At 44.2% G+C, this 21,323-nt stretch overlaps 1 protein-coding gene across 1 annotated transcript in view; it reads left to right on the top strand.

Moving 5' to 3' along the window:
• SVEP1 (sushi, von Willebrand factor type A, EGF and pentraxin domain containing 1) overlaps positions 1-21,323 on the top strand; it is a gene marked incomplete at its 5' end in the record, with an annotated part of 177,639 nt that overhangs the window by 19,940 nt on the left and 136,376 nt on the right. The window contains 2 exons of the mRNA XM_019554729.1: positions 11,838-12,093; positions 13,582-13,758. Coding sequence (XP_019410274.1) covers positions 11,838-12,093; positions 13,582-13,758 — 433 coding nt within the window. The remainder of the gene's footprint in view (positions 1-11,837; positions 12,094-13,581; positions 13,759-21,323) is intronic.

The following is a 21,323-nucleotide window of genomic DNA, read 5'->3' as shown; positions in this document are numbered from 1 at the left end:
GGGGTGTCTGGGGGGCTTTGGGGGAGTGGGGGCGCAGCAGGCTTCACCCGCGCGTCTCTCACCGCTCCAGAGCCTACCTGAGTCAGTCAGTCTAAATGCCTCACATGCAGGCATTCAGGAGGTTTAATTCAGCCAAAAGTGGTGCACTCAGTCTAAGTTAATTCACCTCAGGAGGGGTGTCACAGGGCAGGGACCCAGGAGCAGCCGTGATCTCCCCTGGCGCCCCTACCGTGCTAAGTTGCCGGTCTAGCACCCTCTTTCTCGCCCGCCACGACTTTGCTGTTTCTCTAAGATTAATGGGAGGCTGCCTTACTTGGCCCCTTGGACCCGGTGCTCTTACTCTACTGGTCCCAGCTCTGTACCCGATGAATTTGGTGCCCCCACCCTATGGGCGTCGCGTGCCTCCTACCTCCCCTGTAGCACGCTCCAAGCCTCGCAGTTCTTCCGGACGTTGTCTTGCCTATATACTTTCCCTAGAGATCCTGCTAAAGACTTCCGCCCTAATGTCCACTTTCACTGGGCTCAATCCAGTCACTCTCCGTACGCGCCCCTCTCCCTCACCGGGCTCCTCTCCGTACGCGCCCCTCTCCCTCACCGGGCTCCTCTCTCTGGGACTACCCTCGGTGGCTTGCCCTCTCCAGGCTCTTACCTGCACATCCACCCTCACCGGGCTCTTACCCATGCACTTGCCTTATCCGGGCTTGCTTCTGGGACTTCCCTATGTACCTCACCCTCTCCAGGCTCTTACCCACGTGTTCTCCTGTACTCGGGCCTTGTCTCTGTGTTCCCCGCAGCCTTGTATACTCACTCCCTCTCTGGGGCCTATGCTCGCACCTCTTGCACTCTCCCACACTGGGGCCTCTATCTCGCGCCTCCCGCGCTCCGATTACCCCCACTGGGGTTTTGTCGTCCATGCTTCCCGCGGTTGGGGCTCAGGTGGTGTGTAGCCGTGCCTGGCCCCCTTGACGCCTCCTTGCGGGTTTTATGCCCTGCTTGGGTTTCTCCAGTTAATCGCCCACACAGGGCTGGGGTCAACACCCCCAAACGCAGCGCCATCCTGGCACCACACTGCCGTACCTTCCCTCTGGCACCCAGATACTACGCCCTCTCAGGGTTTCTCTCAACTGGGGCTCAGGCGGCCTAAGCCTTACCTGGCCCCAGACCCTTCTCCGAGCCTTGACCAGCTGGGCCCTCTCCAATACTGCCCCACTGGGGCCGGGGTTAGGACACCCCAAAACACTGCACCCTCTGTGGTGCCAGGAACACCCCACATTACTAGGGAGCCCCTAATGAGGCCTCTACCATCCCCTTATAGCCTCACCCGGTCCTCCAGTGCTACACAGACATCACAACAACAAACGTAAAGCCCTGAGCCCACCAGCTGTAACACAAAAATCGGCCCACCGGCTATAACATTCCACGCCACCCTGGCTCTCCATCAAGCCTCCGTGATAGAGGCCTCTCCATCCCATCAACACACAGATGCTCAAGCAGCTCTTCTCAGCCTGTCAGAGGGGAACTGACTCTGGCCTCGGCCTGGCTGTTTATAAAGGCCAGGCCCTGCCCCCTTTCGGTCAGCTGACCCACTCAGTTGCCTAAGCAACCTTCAGCTGTGCTGTCCTGCTGATTGGCAGCCAAGCCCCATTACCAATGCCAGTAGCAGGCACCCTAGTGCCCTGCTACAAGGGGCATGATCAAGATCTGGTCAACCCAGTCTAGGAAAGGTTAACCCAATCAACTGAATGTTTGTATGCATTTGCAGTGCAGCCCTGGGGCTGGGAAAGGCTAGCCCCAGCTCAAGCCCCAGGGCTGTGCTAATCATCCACCGCCAACTTCCCCCTAACTGGACATCTCTTCTCCCCGACAGACCCACCAGCCCCCTCCCAATTGTGCTTACTCTTCCCCACAACTCTAAGTTACCTGTATCAGGCCCTTCCCCATCTCCTGGGAACAGTGAACAGCTGTACATGCTGCTCCTGGTAGCAGTGAACTGCTGCATGTGCCACTCCCCAGTGTAGGTCTAGGTAGCTTGAAGTCTACTGCAGTGGACTCTTGTTTGCACCCTAAAGACATATGATTGGTATCTAAAGTAAAATGGAAACCTTTCAGACAGCTAGTCTACTGGCAAGAATCCATCCCCAATGCAAGTAGCAACCAACCATATATTATCTGATGATTGCTCTGTAAATGAGCTGGATTAGTGCTTCTCTATACATTTCCTAGTAGATAGGTATATGAATAACAAACAGCTTTTTAGTTCAAAAGGCCAGATACTGAATGAGCACAGACACACTGGGTGTCGATTCCTCTGGGTCACACAAATGGGGCATGGGAAAGAAAATTGCCGCCACCTGCGCTATGCCTGCTTAGTGTTCTCTCTCAAATGCTGCCAGTCCCCAGACCTTCATGAAACTCTAAATTAATATTTAAAACCTAGGAAGGCAGCCCTAAGCACTCATAAGACTTGACTTCTCTTACAGCAGTGAATTGTTAGAAATGGATTTTGTATACCAACTTTATTAAACAAGACTACATTTTTATAATTCTAAGTACTGTTACTGGCATTGAGGAGGTGTTTAGTTTGCCAGATATTTGTACACACTAAGAAGAGACGATACAGTACAGATGGTAATAACTCCTTGTTAATGTGCAAAGAATGTTGAATTTTGTCGTAGGAGTAAAAAGGATTGTCTGTAGAAATTGTATCTAGGCCATGTTAAAACTTGAAAGAAGAGTGAACAGATGAAGTTAGAAAGAGAAGATCTTGCTACTGGCTTGGTACAATATTTCACCAGCATCATTTCCATTTAATTGTACTTTTTATTGGTCTTTTACTATTTACTATAATTATCGTATTGGCCATATTTTCACTTAAGAGTGTCATCCGCGATCTATTTTTCAGTAATGCTGCACAATTCTAAACTTCAGCTGACTTTGGCAGTTCTGAGTATTCAGTGTTTTTGAGGAGTGAATCCTCAGAGCCCTATTAACATCACTCTCCCCAAAAAGTCCTCATGGGTCCTTGTGCTCAATCCATGAAAATTCATAATCAGGTCATGAAAAAACAGTCCCACCAAGAGAGTGGATATTGGTTACATGTGTAAAGTTACGCTCATATCTGTTTGTAGGATTTGATTTTCAAATTGCTCTTCCTGTTCCCAGTTTGCTGAACAAAAATGACTTTTAAAGGATTTTTGGGGGGGTTCTGGGAGGAGAAATGCTGGGGGTGGAGGAAGGTGCCGCAGAAGTCAATAAAACAAAACAGATGAAAAATGTCAGACAAATATTTTTAGGGGGAAAAAGTAACGCATTTGGCCTCATCTCCACTAGTGGCTGTAAGTAAGAGTAAAATTTACCAGAAAACATACAACAAGCCAGCACTGGAATATCAAGCATTCCTTCACAGAGCCTGTTCTTTATGCCATGATAAGTCTACACACACAAAAATCCCCAAAAAACCCAAAGCAGTTAAAAGGCCTATCAACCATATGCATGTAATTTAAAAATAGATTTGTATCTGCTTTCTTTCACTCAGGCACTCAAAGTCTCTTCATTTTTTTTTTTTTTCCCTCCTCTGGCTTATATAGCAGGGATTTCATGTCTAAGGTTACAGCTGAAAGATTCAAGGGCCAAGCTATTAAATATAAACATATACTTTCTTTTTTCTGAGAGCAAGAAGTTACATGTATGCCTGATTGTTTCCTTAGATGTACTGGTAGCAGTAGAACCAACTAAAACCACATCAAGTAGCTGTGAAACTACCCTGCTCTCTTAGGCACTGTTATATTGGTGGTGATGTCTGACAGGAGCACTAAAGAACAGAAGAGCCTAGGAAGAGGGTGTGATCTCTGGTGCTGTTCAAAAACACAGAAGAGCCACTAGCTACCTGGCATGTCTCAGGCTCATACATCCAAGACCTACGTTCTTGCCCTGGAAGTTCCTTCCAAAATTTTCATCTGTGCTATGATCCTTCAGGACTCCAGAGCTGCCCCATGCTCTTACTTAGGTGTTTAGGTGGTTTTGGGCATGTCTACACAAGACGCTTTACTGCGCAGCAGACTACTTTGCTGTGCAGTAAAGCGATGCTGTCTACAGGTGTGCAGCAATTGGGTCACAGTAGACTAACTTATTGTGCTGCAGGATGGTCCCATCCAATTCAAGTGGTATCTGGCCGCACAGTAAATTACTGCACTGAAATGCATGTGTAGATGGTGACATCAGGATTAGTTTATTCCAACTCTAAGGGCTTTTATACCTGTGCAGAGAGCCAGCTCAGATGTGCTGGAAATGAATCGAGTCTGCTGGAGCACGAAAATAAACGCGCTCCAGCAGACTCTTGCATCATGTGTATTAGCATCTCTGTGCCAAAAAATGGCAGTGGGGCACTTTGAACTAAAGCTCTCAAACAAGCTTTAGTTCAGAGTACCCCACTGCCATTTTTCAACGTGGGGGATGCTGATGCCCATGGCACTTGGGTAAAAGCCCTTGCTAATTAAAGCACCCTTCCATGCCTCCCTGAACATGTGTAAAAATGCCCTAATTGAGCTGGAATATATTCAGTCACATCAACTACACATGTAGAGGTGCCCTCTGATGGCAAGGGCTTACGGAAGCTGGGGCCACGGCCACTTCCCAGCTTTCCTTGTTCACATTAGAGTATAGAGTGGGAGCAGTCCTGGTGCTTGGCAGAGTTGCAGAGGGAAGCACGAGAATGGTGCTTATCCAAGCCCTCAGCCTGTCACACGCCCATGGAATAGTTGACCTAGTGAAAGAACAGGATGTCAAAATATGTAGTACCATCCTATACCTTAAGCTGCACCAAGGTATTGCATGGAAAAAAAGTAGGCTAAAAGAACATTAAGGTTGCAAAAATCAGGCACTGAACAGTTTAAGAAATATCTCTGTTAAGGTTGCTCTCCTTTCTTTGTTTTCCACTGCCATTAAATGTTAGGTTCCCCCTTCAAAGCATGGAGGTGCTAAAGTTTCTCAGCAAATGAGTTGCTAGAAACTAGGGATGCGCTGATAGAGTTTTTTGGGCAGATACCAATGGCTGATTTTTAATGAGTCATATAGGCTTATACTGATTGGATTGCCGATATGCAGCCAGTCAGCTTGGAGAGCAGTGTCCAGTTGGTAAATCTGTTGTGGTGGAGGGGGGGCAGGGGGTGCTGGGAGTGGGGCTACACAGGGAGGCTGCAGCCACCCCAAAACTTGCCATTTTCCCCCACAACTGCCCCTCCCAGTATTGCTGCCACCCACTCTAAGCACAGCCCGGCCCCCCTCCAGGAAGAGCTTGGTGCCACTCCAGCCCCAGTCCACCCTCACCTGGCACGCAGATCCGGTCCCATGCCATTGCGGGGTGCCTGCAGGAGCTGCCTCTCCTCCATGCCCCCTGGGTAAGCCACTCATGGCTCTGTCCCACAACTGACCCCACCACAGCTGGGCAGCGCCTTCCCCAGCCCTAGCCCCAGCCCCAGCCCCACTCCTTCAACTCAGGGGCCTTGATCTGCCCCCCTTCCCTCCTCTCCACCCCTTCCACCATAACATACTAACTGGACCTGACTGCTCTCCACACTGCCAGGCTGTGCTCCTGCCCATCTGCATGCTGCACTGTGACTGTGCGCATGCACGGGACATTTATCAGCCACATTATTGGCCACATCAGCCAAAAAATGCCGATTGCTGATGCTGCCAATTTTCCCTATATCAGTGCAGATCTGATATAGGACTGATGTATCAGTGCATCTCTATAGAAAACATTTCACATTGGCAAAACTTCTTTTCTTAAAAACCCTTTTTTGCTAAAATTGTCTAAAAGAAAACAAACTCAATCCTTATGGTTAAAATCTGGTAAACTTTTAAGCTATTGAAAACAAGATCTTATAATAGAAATGTTGCGAAACTAACCGTAGAAAGGAGTTTCAGTTCAGCCTGCAGTCACTTTGAAAATAGGGTATGGCATTCATTTTTTGATTTATTGGAGATCAGAGAGATTTTCTGTTGTAGGTATTTATTTTGTTAGTGTCTTTTGTCTTAGCTTTATTTTTTAGCATTGCTGCATTCTAGTTTTTTGATGGTTACTATAGCAGTGTGAAAAGGAATGGGTTTGGTTTTTCTGGGGTGCTTTGGAGCTCTTCGTTCAGCTCCTATAAATTTTGAGGGCCCCTGAGTTTTTTATTATGAGCCTCCAAATATATGAGTAAAGAAAAGCAACAACTGCCAAGCTTTGGTTTGGATCTGCTTCAAACTACTTGGTGCTACTGAGTTATGCTTTGAGGATTTCATTTCTTTGTGTGTGTGTGTGTGTGTGTGTGTGTGTGAGAGAGAGTATGCACACACATGTATTTATTTTTGCTTGGTGGACATTTGGAACTATGCTTTGGTCTGAGCACTCTCAACATTAGCTACAGTTTGTACAAAATTTTGATTTGGGGCATGTCCCCACAAGCAGGAATGTGTTTCCCTGGGGACAAGTGGCAGCAGCAGCACATATTTGTACCACTGCTGCTTGTCCCCAGGCATGACCCTACATGAGCTCTGGTACATGGCAAATTAATGCAGGTGGTGTAGGGAAGGCTGGGGCTAGCACCTGGTCTGGCCCCAGTGACCTTAACTGAGGTCCTGGGGACCTCCTCAGACTGCAGTGGTGGTGATCCAGGTGTGCAAAGCCTCGCCAGCAGGTGGAGCATGTCTCTAGCTGGCTTGGCTCCAGTTTTCAGGCAGCTCACACTGCAGCCACATGCACCGTATTGCTTTTTTTTTTTTTTTTTTTTAAAGATACCAGGATTTGCTAGTTTCTAATTTTGCTGCTGCACTGCAACTATGCAGAATATGCAAATATGTACAGTGGCAAATGGATTCACATGTGCCACGTGCATTTTGTCGTGCCTCAAAAGGCTTCAAGGTACCACAGATGCTCCTGTTCATGTGGACGTGGCCATATTGTCTAAAATGTTCACAAACCTTTGTTGGCTGTTGGCACTGGTCTGTGTTTTGAAGCAATGATAAAGGAGAAAGAAGGTAAGTTTCAACTACTTTCATGTGTTTGATGTCTTTTTATACAGCTTTACTCATCACTTCCTTTTTTGCTACATAAGTTTCTTAACTAGGATTATTACTACAAGGTGGAAGGAGTTCAAGAAACTATTTTGTTGTTAAGTTTCTCAGAACAAGTATATATGTTTTACTGTGATTTTTTTTTTCCTGTGATTTTTTTTTTAAAGTGTGCCTAATACCAGGGTATTTCTGCTCTAGCAAGTGAAGGCAAAGACTTCTGGTTTCTTACGTGCAGTTCTGCATAGAGAGGAGAAGGAATGGTACACTCAGAATCCCACTCTCGCAGCATTACACATCCCCAGAAGATCGGCTGGGCCCCCCATATTTACTCAGCATGCTTCAAAACAGGAACTACTACAGTATTCTTAACAGGCAATATCCCTTGAAGTAACTGCCACTACTGTGCCCTTCTTTGCCCTTCACTTCCACATCTCCTTCTATATCTGTGGTTTCAGAGATTGCAAGGTGAAAACCTGACTGCACTGAAGCCAGTGGCAGAACTCAAGTCGATTAGATGCTGTCAAGATTTCATTCCAAGCTTCTGATTTTAAATTTCTACAGCAGCATTCTCAGCTGGTATAAAGCAGTCGTGCCTTCACTGAGAACAGCTCATTGAACTAGGAATTAAAAATTAATGAGTGGAAAATGAAATTGAGTGGAAAATTTGTACTGTTCCCTTTAATAGCAGCCATAGTATCTTAGAGAAGCACAGTTTATACTGTATTTATGGGCTCATGAATAATTGCGGTCTCAAATAGAGTTGCATGTGTTAATAATCTAACATATATTAAGATAGAACTTGAAGATACCAGAGAAGAGAAGTTTTTCTTTTTAGAATGGGTCTGTTGTGAGATGACTTCTTAAGAAGCAGTAATGACGACTGAAGGGTTTTATTTTCCCGTGTTTCTCTGGATTATTTTGGCAGCCTTGTTAGATTTTACACCTGTGTATTGGCTGACTTGATTCACAGCCACTGAATAGCAACACAATTAAATTTAAAATGGTAGCTTTAGTGGTATGTCACGGGGCAGGGACCCAGGAGCGGCCGTGATCTCTCCTAGCGCCCCCTACCGTGCCAAGTTGGTATAAATGCACCCTTGTTCTTGCCTGCCACGTCTTTGATAAAAGTATTAAGGGAAGCTGCCTTTTGCCCCCTTGGACACAGTACCCCGATGTATCCCAGTTTGTGTACCGTCTTAGTGGACCCCGTGAATTAAAGCCTCAAGGGCTACCACCCCTAATACCAGGCCCCAAGCCTCTCAGATGTACCGGACATTGTCTTGTCAAAATCCCTTGCTGCACCCTCACGGCACCCTCTTGCTTGGCTACTATCACCTGCGTCCTTGCAGACACCCTTTGGGCTCATGGCAATCGCCCACCCTGGGGCCTTTCTCCACGCTCCCCATGGACGCTCTCCGGCCTCTCTTGCGGCTGTGCCCCACTGGGGCACTCTCACAATCCCGCCCGCGCTGGGGCCCTGCCTCACGAACAGAGCTCAGGTGGCCATACCTGTGCCTGGCCCCCAAATTCCCTCCCTGGGGCTTCTATTCCTGTGCGCCCTCCCTGGGGCTTAACGCAAGCACCCTCTGGGCTTCTCACTGGTACACACTCTGGTGCGCCTCACAATTGGGGCTCAGGTGGCCGTAGCCATGCCTGGCCCCCCAATGCACTGTGCCCCTTCTCAGGGCTGGGGTCAGTGCACCCCCTCCTGGGGTCTGCAAACCCCACCAAGGCTCAGGTGGCCGTAGCTGTGCCTGGCCCCCCCAGACCCGCCTTCTCGGGTCTTATGCCCCACTGGGGCTTCTCACCTGCACCTGCGCTGGGGCTTTTTCCTCACAACACTACCCCACTGGGGCCGGGGTCGATGCACCCCAAAACACGGCGCCCTCTCCAGCACCAGGAACCCCCCACGCTACTGGAGCTCCTATGAGGCCTCCTCCAACCCCTACAGCCTCACCCGGTCCTCCGGTGTAGCCACAAAGCAAAACCCTAAGCCCATCAGCTGCAACTCAAGAACTAAGCCACCTGGCTAAATGTAAACTCTGAGCCTTCTGGCTACTCATCAATCAAATCCCCTACGTGGGCTTTCTCCTCCCGGTATCCTCAAGCCAAAGCTATTCAGGCCATCAAGCTGCCTACTCCAGCAGAGCTCCTTCTCCTGTGGATGTTAGTGGGGAACTGCCTGCTTGGCCTCAGCCTAGGCTGTTTATATAGGCCAGGCCCTGCCCCCTTCCGGTCAGCTGACCATTGCGGTTGCCCCAGCAACCAGCATGTGTACCTTTGGGCACTTCAGTGCCCTGCGACATGGTAATAGGACAATTAATTTTATTTTTTTACACTTAATATTTAAAGACCTCCTTTTCTCCATGTCCAAGTACAGCTTCCCAAACTCTTCCAGTGAAGTTGTACTTAGCGGTAACTATGTTGTTATACACAGTTCAGTTATGGTATGTAAAATCCAGAGATGCTTGTAGCTTGCATAAAAAGGCTTTTTATCCTGAGCTATAATGGTGCATATGTCCTTTGAAACAATTTTGTTACAATTTTTTGTTCTTTGTTTGCAAATATTTTCTGTGACTTAAGTTATGCCAATTCTCATGTAGCAACTTGCACATGTATAGACATAAAACAAGTTTTCCAAAGTGATGTATGTACTAGTAAGGGCCTGTCCTTCATAATGTATTGTAAAATACTTTATGTACATTTAAATGGCTGACCAGGTGCAAAGAACCTATGCAATTGGCTCAAATGCCAGTGGACAAAGAATAGCTCTTAATGTGTAGTTGAAAGATTCAGAATATTTAGTATAAGGAAAAAAGTATGTTTGTAGGACTGTAGTTTAGTCTTAACACTGTTCTGGCTCTGGATGATATCTCACCTGGAAAAGGAGTCCCCACTGTAGCAGTATCCCTCGCAAGTCAATATTATCCTTTTGTCAGTTCAAAGAGCTAGCTACAGGATGCCTAGGAATCTTGATTGGCAGCACATACTGCTCCATCTGAATTACAGATTTATAATCTTAAATTAATGTTCCAGTGATGGTCTGCTGATTCTAGTCATGGAGGCTCCTGGGGTACCTGAGATTGGATTCTTTTGGCCATCTTTCTCTGCTAGGGCTGCTCCTGTCTTATGTGCCCTCATATTCTCGAGTCAAGGGTTGGAAGGTTCGAGCTGTCCCGACTGGCTCCTAATTCCTTGTTGCGAAATGGGACCCCTGCAGAGTCTACTTCATCTATGTACTCTGGTTTCGTTAGCTTTGCATATATTAGAATAGCTTTTAGGCCTGTTGGCAAAACAGGAAGGGTAGATTAGATATATTTTAGTTAATTTATATCCTCCTATGCCATTTAAGACATGTATTTTGAGTGGTAGTTGGAGCCTGTTGTTGAGCAGGGCTGGTGAAGGGGCAGGTGGCTGCAGGTTGGGAGTGAAGGGATTTGGGGGTGGGAGTGCTGTGGGTCCGGAGTGAGGGGCACCAGCAGGGCCGGGAGACCGTGGCTTGGGATCACTCTGCACTGGCAGGGTCGGGGGGCTGCAGGTTGGGGTGAGGAGCACTGGGAGGTCTGTGGCTTGCGAGTGAGGGGCAATATAATGGGAAGGGGCAGGGCTGCTCAGCACCACAAAGCAGTGTGGGGGACAGGACAGCTGCATCTGGACCCGCGTCCTGGTGAGTGAAGGGGTCAGGGAGAACTCTGATTTTCCATGATAAAAAAAATTTCAAATGCCAAAATATATAGGTATTTAGAATTTATTTTATTATAACAATTGAGGCACTGTTAGGCATCCGCATTACTTTAAAATGATAAAAGTATCAAGAAAACCATGTGTTCAACTGATACCTCTGTAGATATAGATCGAGATAGAGAGTGGTGTTTCATTTTAATCACAGAAAAATGTATATTTGTGGGGTTTTAATCAGAGAATTTGTGATTTATTTATTTAATTATTTATTTTTATCAGAGAGTTTGGGATTTTTAAACAGAAAACCGGGATCCCTGATCATAAGAGAGCCTGATTCCACTCGGGTTCACTCCCCTCCTCAGAGTAAGACATTCGCTGTCCATCAGACAGACATTTTCTGTAAATATCTGCTGTAGGTTAATAACCATTCTGTTTTATCTAATTCTATAGGAACAAAAAGATGGTGTTTATACATTTTTATGGGAATTCAGTAGAACTTACCTTGTAGGGTGGGAATTTACTACAAAAAAAGGTAGAATGCCAAAGGCACTTTGTTTGTGACCAAGGTCTCCAGCTTTAAAAATTGTAACTAACTTAGTTTTTCAAATTTTTCACAAATCTATAGAGGTGGTGTGTGTGTGTGTGTGTGTGGTACAGTTAGGCTGATGTCCACCAGATATGGATCTGGCCCAGTGGATCTAATGTGGCTGCAACATTTATTTTATCCATCCTACTTTTAAGCTAGTCAGTAAAGCTGAAATCTTCCCAGCATGAGGAGCTTGTGCTGGAACTGAGTATTTCTTTTTGCTCTCTGCCAGAGCAGAAAATATAGTTCATCACTGTGAGAAATGGTTGACTGGCCCAGTGGCACAAATTCATGGTGTCTGCATCATAACTGGTCCCTAGGCATGCAAACTATGAGCCAGTTTTTGACACTTTAACCACAATCTTTGCTCACAGATTGATCTTTAACAATAGTGGGTGGTCTAGCAAAGACTAGATTGAGTTAGATAGCCATCCAAATAAAAGAAGCTGCACCCTAGCATACAGTACCTGTCACTAACCTTCTGTCTGAGATGTACTGTTTTATATGCTTACAGCAAATACTGCGTCATTCTCGTGGGAATGCCACAAAGGCAATCTTCCTCATTACTGATGGGTATTCCAATGGGGGTGACCCGAGACCAATCGCAGCATCCTTGCGTGAACTGGGAGTGGAGATCTTCACATTTGGGATATGGCAAGGCAACATCCGAGAGCTGAATGACATGGCGTCTTATCCCAAGGAGGAACACTGCTACTTGCTTCACAGTTTTGCAGAGTTTGAAGCATTAGCTCGCAGAGCTCTTCATGAAGGTATGGCATCTTGTCACAATGACACTATCATTTCAGGCCCTGTACAGAGCATGGGGGTGCAAGTGGGAAAACCTTTCAAGAGGTACAGCACAGGTCTCATGAAATGATTTGCATAGATTTTTTCCTCTTTCCTTGTTTTGTCATATTGCCTATGTCCTACAAAAACAGGCATATCTCGGGTATTAAGACAAAATTAATACTCTGAGCTTAATTTTCTTTAATATGCATTTGCAGTTTCCATTAGATCAGATTCAACTCTCCATTTTGCCTGAGCAAGTGTCAAAGTTTGTGCTAGTGGAAGTTTTGCGTGATTAAGGATTAAGACTTAATAAGATACTGTGCTGCCTAAAGGTACAAATTGGTATATGGTAAGAATTAAGAATTTGCTTAAGTATCCATCTATCCATAAGCTTTTACTGTATAATACATAAAATTAATCTCTTTCTCTTCCTTCCCCTCCCCCATGTAAATGTGATTCATTTTTTAGGTATGAAAATGCAACATTTCTTTTTTCTGATGTTTACCTTAAAAATAATTCTCCCTGGACAAAAGGGTTAAAATAGCAACTAAGAATGTAAGGCTAGTTGTTTTCCTATTATAAATTCAGTGTATTATTGTCTTAAATGAAATTATACAAAGTATATCAGCTGAAGATCCAGCCCTTTGTATTTTATTTATTTTTTATTGATTAATTTAACATGGAAAAAGTTTCAGTACTTCCAGGTTGTTCTGGGATGCAGATAGGCTTTTAGATGATTCTTTTTTTGTTGGTGGGGAGGGAATAAAGGAGGATTTTTTTCTTATTTATGAAGCAAGTATTTTTACAGTTAAACAGTGACCCGTGGACAAATTGCTGTCTTGGGGCCCAAGGCAGTACCTATCAGAGTCAGCAGAAATCTTTCCAATCATTTAAGCCAAAGCTGTTTCAGGCCCGTATCTTTTTATTTCCTGCATGGAAGCCAATAGCTTAGTCTTAGTAAGGGAAAAAAGACACCAAAGACTTGGGGATTTTTGCTCAATAGTCTCTAGTGAGCATTCTGTCTGACTAAAAGATTCAGACTTTGGCTTGGGCGGACAAGGTTCTTTGGGTAGATGTGATATCTTTTATTAGACCAACTACGTAGTTGGAAACAAAGTTCTTTGCAAGTTTTTGGGTACAACCACCCAATTATAACACACATGCACAGTTAATAATTAATTAATGTAGTTGAACATCTTATCAGTCAAAAAAAGGTGTTTGTACCCGAAAGCTTGCAAAGAACAGTTTTTCCAACTGTTTAGTTAGTCTAATAAAAGATACCGCATTTAGACCAACACGGCTACATCCAACACCCCCCCCCCCGCCAGACTTTGGCTTGTACATTTGTATGAACTGAAATATTTCCTCATGTTGTTGTTACCCCTAGTGAATACAGGTTTGATAAGATGTTCAGCAACATTAATTAATTACTAACTGTGCATGTGTGGTTATAATTGGTTTGCTTTCAGATCTGCCTTCTGGCAGTTACATTCAAGAAGACATATCCCATTGTTCGTATCTTTGTGAGGCAAATGAAAACTGCTGCGATATCATGGCTAGCTGTAAGTGTGGCACTCACACTGGCCAATTTGAATGCATCTGTGAAAAAGGCTACTACGGTAAAGGACTACAGCATGAATGTACAGGTAAGTATCTGTTTTCATTTTTCTGAGTTTATTCATATACCTTGAATTTGAGTGTAATTGAAATTCAGTGAGGTCAGTTACAACTCTGTATCAGATCTAGGACTGAAACTGCTTTAAAATTTGTTAAAGTCAGTGGAAAAACTGCCGTTAACTGCAGTAAATTTTGGATCAGATCCTACTATATGTTAAGTGCAAATGGTCATTGTGTTAGTCATGGCAGATTGGGTACTCTTGAATTGTCCCACACTGGCTTTTACTTAACGTAGAAGAAACAGGTTTTGGTCACTAAGCAGAAACATCATCAAATCTCAGTGATTTTTGTTTTGTTTTGTTACTGCTTTTATGAACAGTCCTCTTAGGGGTGTTGAGAGAGAGAAACAATGCTATGACTGAAGAAAGCCCTTTACTGCACATCAGAGCAAAAGCATGAAAGCCTTGAATTTGGAATTCCAGATTCCAAAAAATATTGCATTAATAATTAACATCAATAATGTTAAAATAAAGACCTATATAGTTGATTGATAGATGGTGTTTTATCTGGCTAGTTATTTTTCATAACCTCTAGAAGGTTCTACCTCTAGAAGTAAGGAAGTTGATTAGGTCAGGGGTTTTCAGCCTCTTTAAACAAGTGTACCCCGTCTGTCTCAAAGTTTCAGCTCATGTACCCCTTTATATATTTGTTTCCTGTTTTTAAGGGGCAGGGTGGGGGGGTATAGATTGAGGCCCCCACAGTGAGGAAGGAAGCGAGGCTGGGGCAGATGCAGGCGCTGCACAGCCAGGGCAGAGCGTGGGACACAGCCATGAGCAGCTCGTCTGGGGGGCAGGGGGGTGTGGCTCCCACTGCCGCGACCCACCCTGAGCACAGCCCGGCCCAGCCCCCCCACCAGGAACTTCCCGGCCCCAACCTACCCTCGCCCCACACACAGATCCAAGGGCACACCCCCCCATCCTGGGGGTGCATATAGCAGCAGAAGCTGCCCCCCATTCCCACGTGGCTCAGTCCCATGCCCCACCCCAGCTGAGCTGTGCCTGCCCCAGCCTCACTTCTTCCCCCATTGCTGGGACCTTGATCTGCCCCTGCCCTTCCCTTCCCGCCCCTCACAACAGACTTACCAGGTGGACTCAGCTGCTCTCCATGCTGCCAGGCTGCACTCCTGGCCTCTTGCATGCTGTGCTGTCTGCATGCAGCTTTTATCTGCCACATTATTGGCCACATCAGTTCTGCGTACCCCCTACAACTCTTTCAAGTACCCTTAGGGGTACATGTCCCCGGTTGAAACTGCTGGATTAGGTTATGGGTAATTTGTGAAATATTGTTTTCAAGTTGGGAAATACTTAATGGTAAAATCTAGATATATGGATTATGTATCTATGTTATGGGTCTAGATGGAAGTATTAGCCATTCTGTCACTCAGTCTTAATCATGAAAACACGTATGATTGCTCTTTTAATATTTTATTTATATGCTGGTTACAAGAAGCAATTACTCTGCAATTTTGCCAGAAAAATAAACTTAAGGTAGTTATTACTGATTTATCCTCAGATATTCACCTACTCTCTTCATGTGTGATCAAATTTCTTGTCAGTTGTTTCTTAAAATATCCTTCTGCTGTAATTTATATACACAAGAGTAAGCTCATATTTCATCAGGGCCATGTTGATTATTCAGATAAGGTTTCCTTAATGTTATAATTCCTACCGATTTTTGGGACTTCATTTGCTCCAAGTGTGGAATGATCAGGGCACCAGTAGATCCGACGCCCAAATGTGAACATCTTCATGGGGAGCGTAAACAAGGTATAACCTGCCAAAAAGGGCTGAGGGTTGAGATGCACCTTGCAGACTAATTCAGAGATGCATAAGCTTTCCTAAGCAACATTTCACCTTGTCAGATGCTATAAAAAGGGCTTCCAGGAAGTAGGCATTCAAATAGAAATGCTTGCTGCCCCACTCCCCACCTCGGTTACACTAGTAGTAATGGATTTTAAAGCCAGGTGGTTAAGGTAATGGGGCATAATTAAGAATGGCATGAAAATTTTGGTGCGTAGCTTCACTTGTTGTCAGTGGATGTTATTAATTTCACTGACACTGTACCCGCTCACCTGAGGATCTGGTCTTTTAACTTTCAGATTTTTGTTTTCAAGTATAATTCATTCTGCCAGGTATTCTAAGGAAATACATTCTTGCTCTTAATTTGGGGAGGGGTGTTTGTTTATCTTGATTTCTTTGATTCAGCTTTGCAAGTGAGAGTGTGCTTATAGCTGCTCTCCTGTCACCCAAGTAAAATAGGACAAACGCCTTCCAACACTTTATTAATAATCCAGAAAGTAAAACATTGTTTCTAAGTACTCCAAAAGTCAAATAAGGTTCTTAGAATTGGCTATTAGAATTAAGGTCCTTTTTCATTAAAATTAAAATCCTTTGCTTTATCCTTTGTTCATAAAAGCATCTTCTGAAATGTGAATGTATGTTTTGGGTATCACTGAACAAAAGCAGTAAAAGCTTGTAACTTCGTTAAATGCATTATTAGAGACCACCAAGGGAAGTGTCATTTCAGTAAGCACATCAACTATTATCTGTAAAACAGATGTATAAAAAAGGTTTCCTGTGTTGTGTATAATACAAGTGATGTGCCAAATTCTTCCATCAGCCATGTGTGTGCCTCATCCAGCGAAGTTGATGAAAGCTGCACATGTGTCTGAGAAGAGAAGAGAATTGGGTCTGCTTTTATGAACATGACTTGCTTTGTTCCAGTCACTTACTCTGTTTTATATCACTTATTAGGAAAAAGAGACAAAAGGCCACATGGGCTTCTTAAAGCAAAAACAGCATATTTTGAAATCTTGTTCTGATGCACATTCCAGCATTTTTTAACATTCCCCAGCTGAGCATAACTGTGGGTTTGTAAAGTATGAGGAATCCACAGAATGCATGCTAGCTCCTCTTCTTCACAGTATCATGCACGGGAATGCTGCTGGAAGTTTACATTGATAGGACTTAGTGATCAACTGTGATTTATTGTGCTACTTTTTGTTTTTAATTTATTAAGCTTGATTATGATCATAGTTAATACAGAGTGTTGTGTGCATAGAGTTTTAATCAATATAGGAAATGATTCTGTGCCTGTAATGTATCTAACCTTACTTATTAAAATAATATGTGCGCGCCTTATGTTATTCTGTGGTTTAGAAACGTAGTTTAAAGTATTAGCTGTGAAGCACCAAAATAGCTATGTGAAATAATACACAGTGTTTGCTTTCCTGATTACCTGAAAATATCCTGTAGAAAGTCTCCATAAAGTAAAATGGGACCCACATGTTCAATGTGAAAGAGTAGAAATTGGCCCTAAATGTCCTCCTGTTCTTTATAGTACCGTTGATGGTGTGCCATCTAAAACAGAACAGACGGAGTGTTCTCTGGTTTACTAAACCTAATGAGGCTGGGGCGAGTCCTGCTTCACACAGGAATCCCACGCCACCCGTAAATTTCCATGACAACTGTGGAAAATAAAGCTTTTGGGATGCAAAATATAGAGAAGATAATGGGGGAAAGAAAGTGAGGTGAGACCGTCTGAGAATGCCAGTGCTGAATTATACTCAAGAGGGATGTATATGTGTTATATGCGCGCGCGCGCGCGCACACACACACACACACACACACACACACACACACACACACACACACACACACACACACACACACACACACACACAGAGGCTCTATGGATGCAGGAAAAGCTGTGGACTTAATATACCTTGACTTTACTATCTCCCACAGTATTCTTGCAAGCAAGCTGAGGAAGTAGGGGCTGGATGAATGGACTGTAAGGTGGATAAGAAGCTGGCTGAATTGTTGGGCTCAATGGGTAGTAATCAATGGCTCAGTGTCTAGCTGGCAGCCAGTATTGAGTACCCCAGGAGTCAGTCCTGGGGCTGGCTTTGTTGAATATCTACACTAATGATTTGGAAAATGGAATGTATTGCACCTTCAGCAAGTTTGTGGGTGACACAAAGTTGGGGGCTGTTGTATATATGCTGGAGGATAGGGCTAGGTTTGAGTGACCTAGACAAATTAGAGAATTGGGCCCAAAAAAATCTCATGATGTTCAAGAAGGACAAGTGCAAAGTCCTGCACTTAGGACAGAAGAATTGTATGCACTGACTGGCTAAGCAGTGACTCTGCAGAAATGAACCTGGGGTTACAGTGGACAATGCGATGCATGAGAGTCAGCAGTGTGCCCTTGTTGCCAAGAAGGCTAACAGCAGATTGGGCTGCTTTAGTAGGAGCATTGCCAGCAGATCAAGGGACGTGATTTTTCCTCTCTCTTCTGCACTGCTGAGGCCACATCTAGAGTACCATGTCCAGTTTTGGGTCACTATAGAAAGGATGTGGCCAAGCTGGAGAGAGTCCAGCAAAGAGCAATGAAAATGATTCAGGAACTGGGGCACATGACTTACGAGGAAAGGCTGAGGGAACTGGGTTTTAGTCTGCAAAGGAAAAAGACTGAGGGGATTTGATAGCAGCCTTCAACTACCGGAAGGGGGTTCCAAAAAGGATGGAGCTGGACTGTTCTGAGTGATGGCAGATGACGGAACAAGAAGCAGTGGTTTCAAGTTGCAGCAAGGAAGGATTAGGTTGGGTATTAGGAAAAACTTTCTCCCTTGGAGGGTGGTGAAGCACTGGAACAAGTAATGTAGAGAGGTGGTGGAATCTCCATCCGTGGAGGTTTTTAAGGCCTGACTTGACAAAGACCTGGCTGGAGTAATCTAGTTGGGGATGGTCCTGCTTTGGGCAGAGGGTTGGACTAGATGACCTCCTGAGGTCCCTTCCAACCCTCATTTTCTACGATTCTAAGAACTGAGGGCAAGACAGCCTGAGTACAAAATGAACCCTTTTTCCTGGACACCTCCTCTTCTGGGTCAGGGGTTTTTATAGGAAAGGTTGAAGGGTCAGCTGACCCTGGCTGCCCACTCCAGTGGCAGATAATGGGTGCATGGCTAGGACCCTATGGAAAGTTTTGACCAGCTGTGTCCCACATAGATGCTGAGCTGACAAGACTGCGAACTGAGAGGAATGGCTATGGTGGGAAGGCTAAAGCCCTGATTTCAAAGCCAGGGCCTGATCGTGTGTGTGTGTGTGTGTGTGTGTGTGTGTGTGTGTGTGTGTGTAAACACACATACACATAGATAACATATATGTATGTACATGCATGTACACCAGAGATGGCTACTGCCATCCCACCCTTTTTAAGCGACATTTTTTAAAGTGGATGATGACTCCTGTGCAGTGGCACACAAAATGCCAGTGCATGCTGTATTTCTTTGCCTACTTTCTCTGCTCTTTCTCATGAGGTTAGGAAATATACCTTGCTGACTTTTTTTTCTTCCACCTAACAATAGTGTCCTTTCCAGGGAGGCCCTCAGGGCAAATAAGATTTGATTGCACTGGTTCATCTCTCGGACGATGATACCATGCTGACATTCAGTTTGGGTGGACTTGGGTATGGGGAAAGATTGCCATGTTTTAAACCAGAATCTTCTTTTGTGTGTGTGTTTTGGTTTTTCTTATAGCATACTTTCTACTGCACAAGACATTCATGAAGATGTATGATTGACAAGGTACAGACTAGTAAACCAGATTCATAGCATATGCCAATTTAATAGTTTTTCTTCTTTTTTCTTCCACTGCTGAAGAGTAATGTATAAATAATTACTGAAGTGAAGAATTTAAATAATACCATATGGATGGACAATCCAAGAAGCTGTTTAGACTTCAGCACATTTTTTAGCAAGAACACTTCATAATTGCGATGTGAATATGTAACAAAACAGTGGTTTTGTAAGCAAAATAGTTTTTGTTAATTAGACTTGTATGAAGCATTCCCAATAAAATCTGAAATCACATGGCATTTTAACTCTGCCAAGCTTGGAACCAAAATCAAAATCACTGATAGATCTGTTAAGTTTCAAGGACAAAGAATAATAGTCACAAACTGATTTGAAGATCGCTTCAGGCTAGACTTAAGGAAAAACTTCTTTACAAGTCAAGTTTGGAACAGGGTCCCCATAGAGGTGCTACAGTCATCCACCCTGGCGATCTTCAAAAAGCGTCTTGATGTCCATCTTGCTGGGGTCATCTGATCCCAACAGTCTTTCCTGCCCAAATGCAGGGGAGCTGGACCCAATGATCTGTAAGACTATGAAATCTAGATCCAGCTTGAGAGAACTTGTTTTGCATAGACAGCATGCAAAATTTTTGGCTTCTCAAGGTTGTGAGCATATTTCTGTTTGCATTCCTGGTGACTTTTATGAAATTCAGTGCTTATGTACTACTACTAGTTCTTTATTTGGTAGGACAGGAAGAGCCTTAATACCACTCAGGAGTTGAAATAGGCTAGCCAAAGAATGCAAGGAATCTGCTCTGGCTTCTACCACCCTCCCTCCCTTCCTTAGTTCTCTTGATAAGAGGTATCTGCTTATTACTGGATATTGGGTAGCCTTTTATTGTCATTTTTAGGCGATTCTGTAACTTTGTCTGCAGCGATTAGCAAATGGTGGAGTTGTACCGACAGACGTTCATTATGAATTTGTCATGCTCTGGGTAAAAAATGCCCAGAGTACATGGAATACCTGGAAAATGTGAGCATGGTCAGGATTTGCAGACTTTTAAGGAGTTCTGTGTACCTGGACTTGTGACACGGAAATCCAAGAAGAACCCTGGGTAACTGGCTGAGATCTCACCAGTAAATAAAGGGGGAAAGAAGACTGGCAGGATGGGGAGATTGGAGAATGGATTATAAAAAGCTCCACCTTTACCTCAGTAGATATTCAGGCTGAATTGTCTGGTTGAGTGAAGGTTTGAGTCAGTCCACAGGGACATGGGGAGTCTGTTAAGATTTCTGTATTTGAAAATTAGATCATAATGGAACTGTAGAGCAGACTGGACCAGTTATAACACGTGGCTACTACTGCAGTTATGTTGCACATCTTTTTGTATCATATTTTACCAAAACAACTGAATTTGTGCTATCAGCATCTCGGAGTTAAATACTCATGTATTATTTTTAAATTGGTTCTGTTGATTGGAATTTTCTCAGGCTTTGGGATTATTTTCAGTAGATTTATTCTGTATATGTTATGACTGTTCACAGAGGCTTTTACATTACCATGCTGTACTAAAATGATCAATGATAACAGAAGGAAAGTATAAAAATGGAGAAAACACTGACCTGAATTGACAACTTAGATTTAGGATTTTAGCAATTAAAAGCTGAGAATCGGTGTCTACTCTGTACCACTACAGAGTTCGTCATTACCATTTTGTGTTCCTTGATGCTGTCTGATGTTTTCCAGACAACAATCTGAACATGACATTATGATTGAAAAGAGCAGAAAGAATGTAAATGGATGTGTCTTATGGTGGGGATATTGAAGGTTAAGATGCAGAATGAAAAAACTGATGGGATAAATTGATGGGAAGATGGGTAGAAGCTGACAAGCAATGCAGACAAGGATATACATAGGTGCTAAGTTAATTTCCATTTAAATAACCTTTGTAAAAATCAT

This window comes from Crocodylus porosus, unplaced genomic scaffold, assembly GCF_001723895.1.
Source record: "Crocodylus porosus isolate Cpor-Errol unplaced genomic scaffold, CroPor_comp1, whole genome shotgun sequence".
NCBI classification, from domain to species: Eukaryota; Metazoa; Chordata; order Crocodylia; family Crocodylidae; genus Crocodylus; species Crocodylus porosus.
This window is presented reverse-complemented; position numbering and strand designations above follow the sequence as displayed.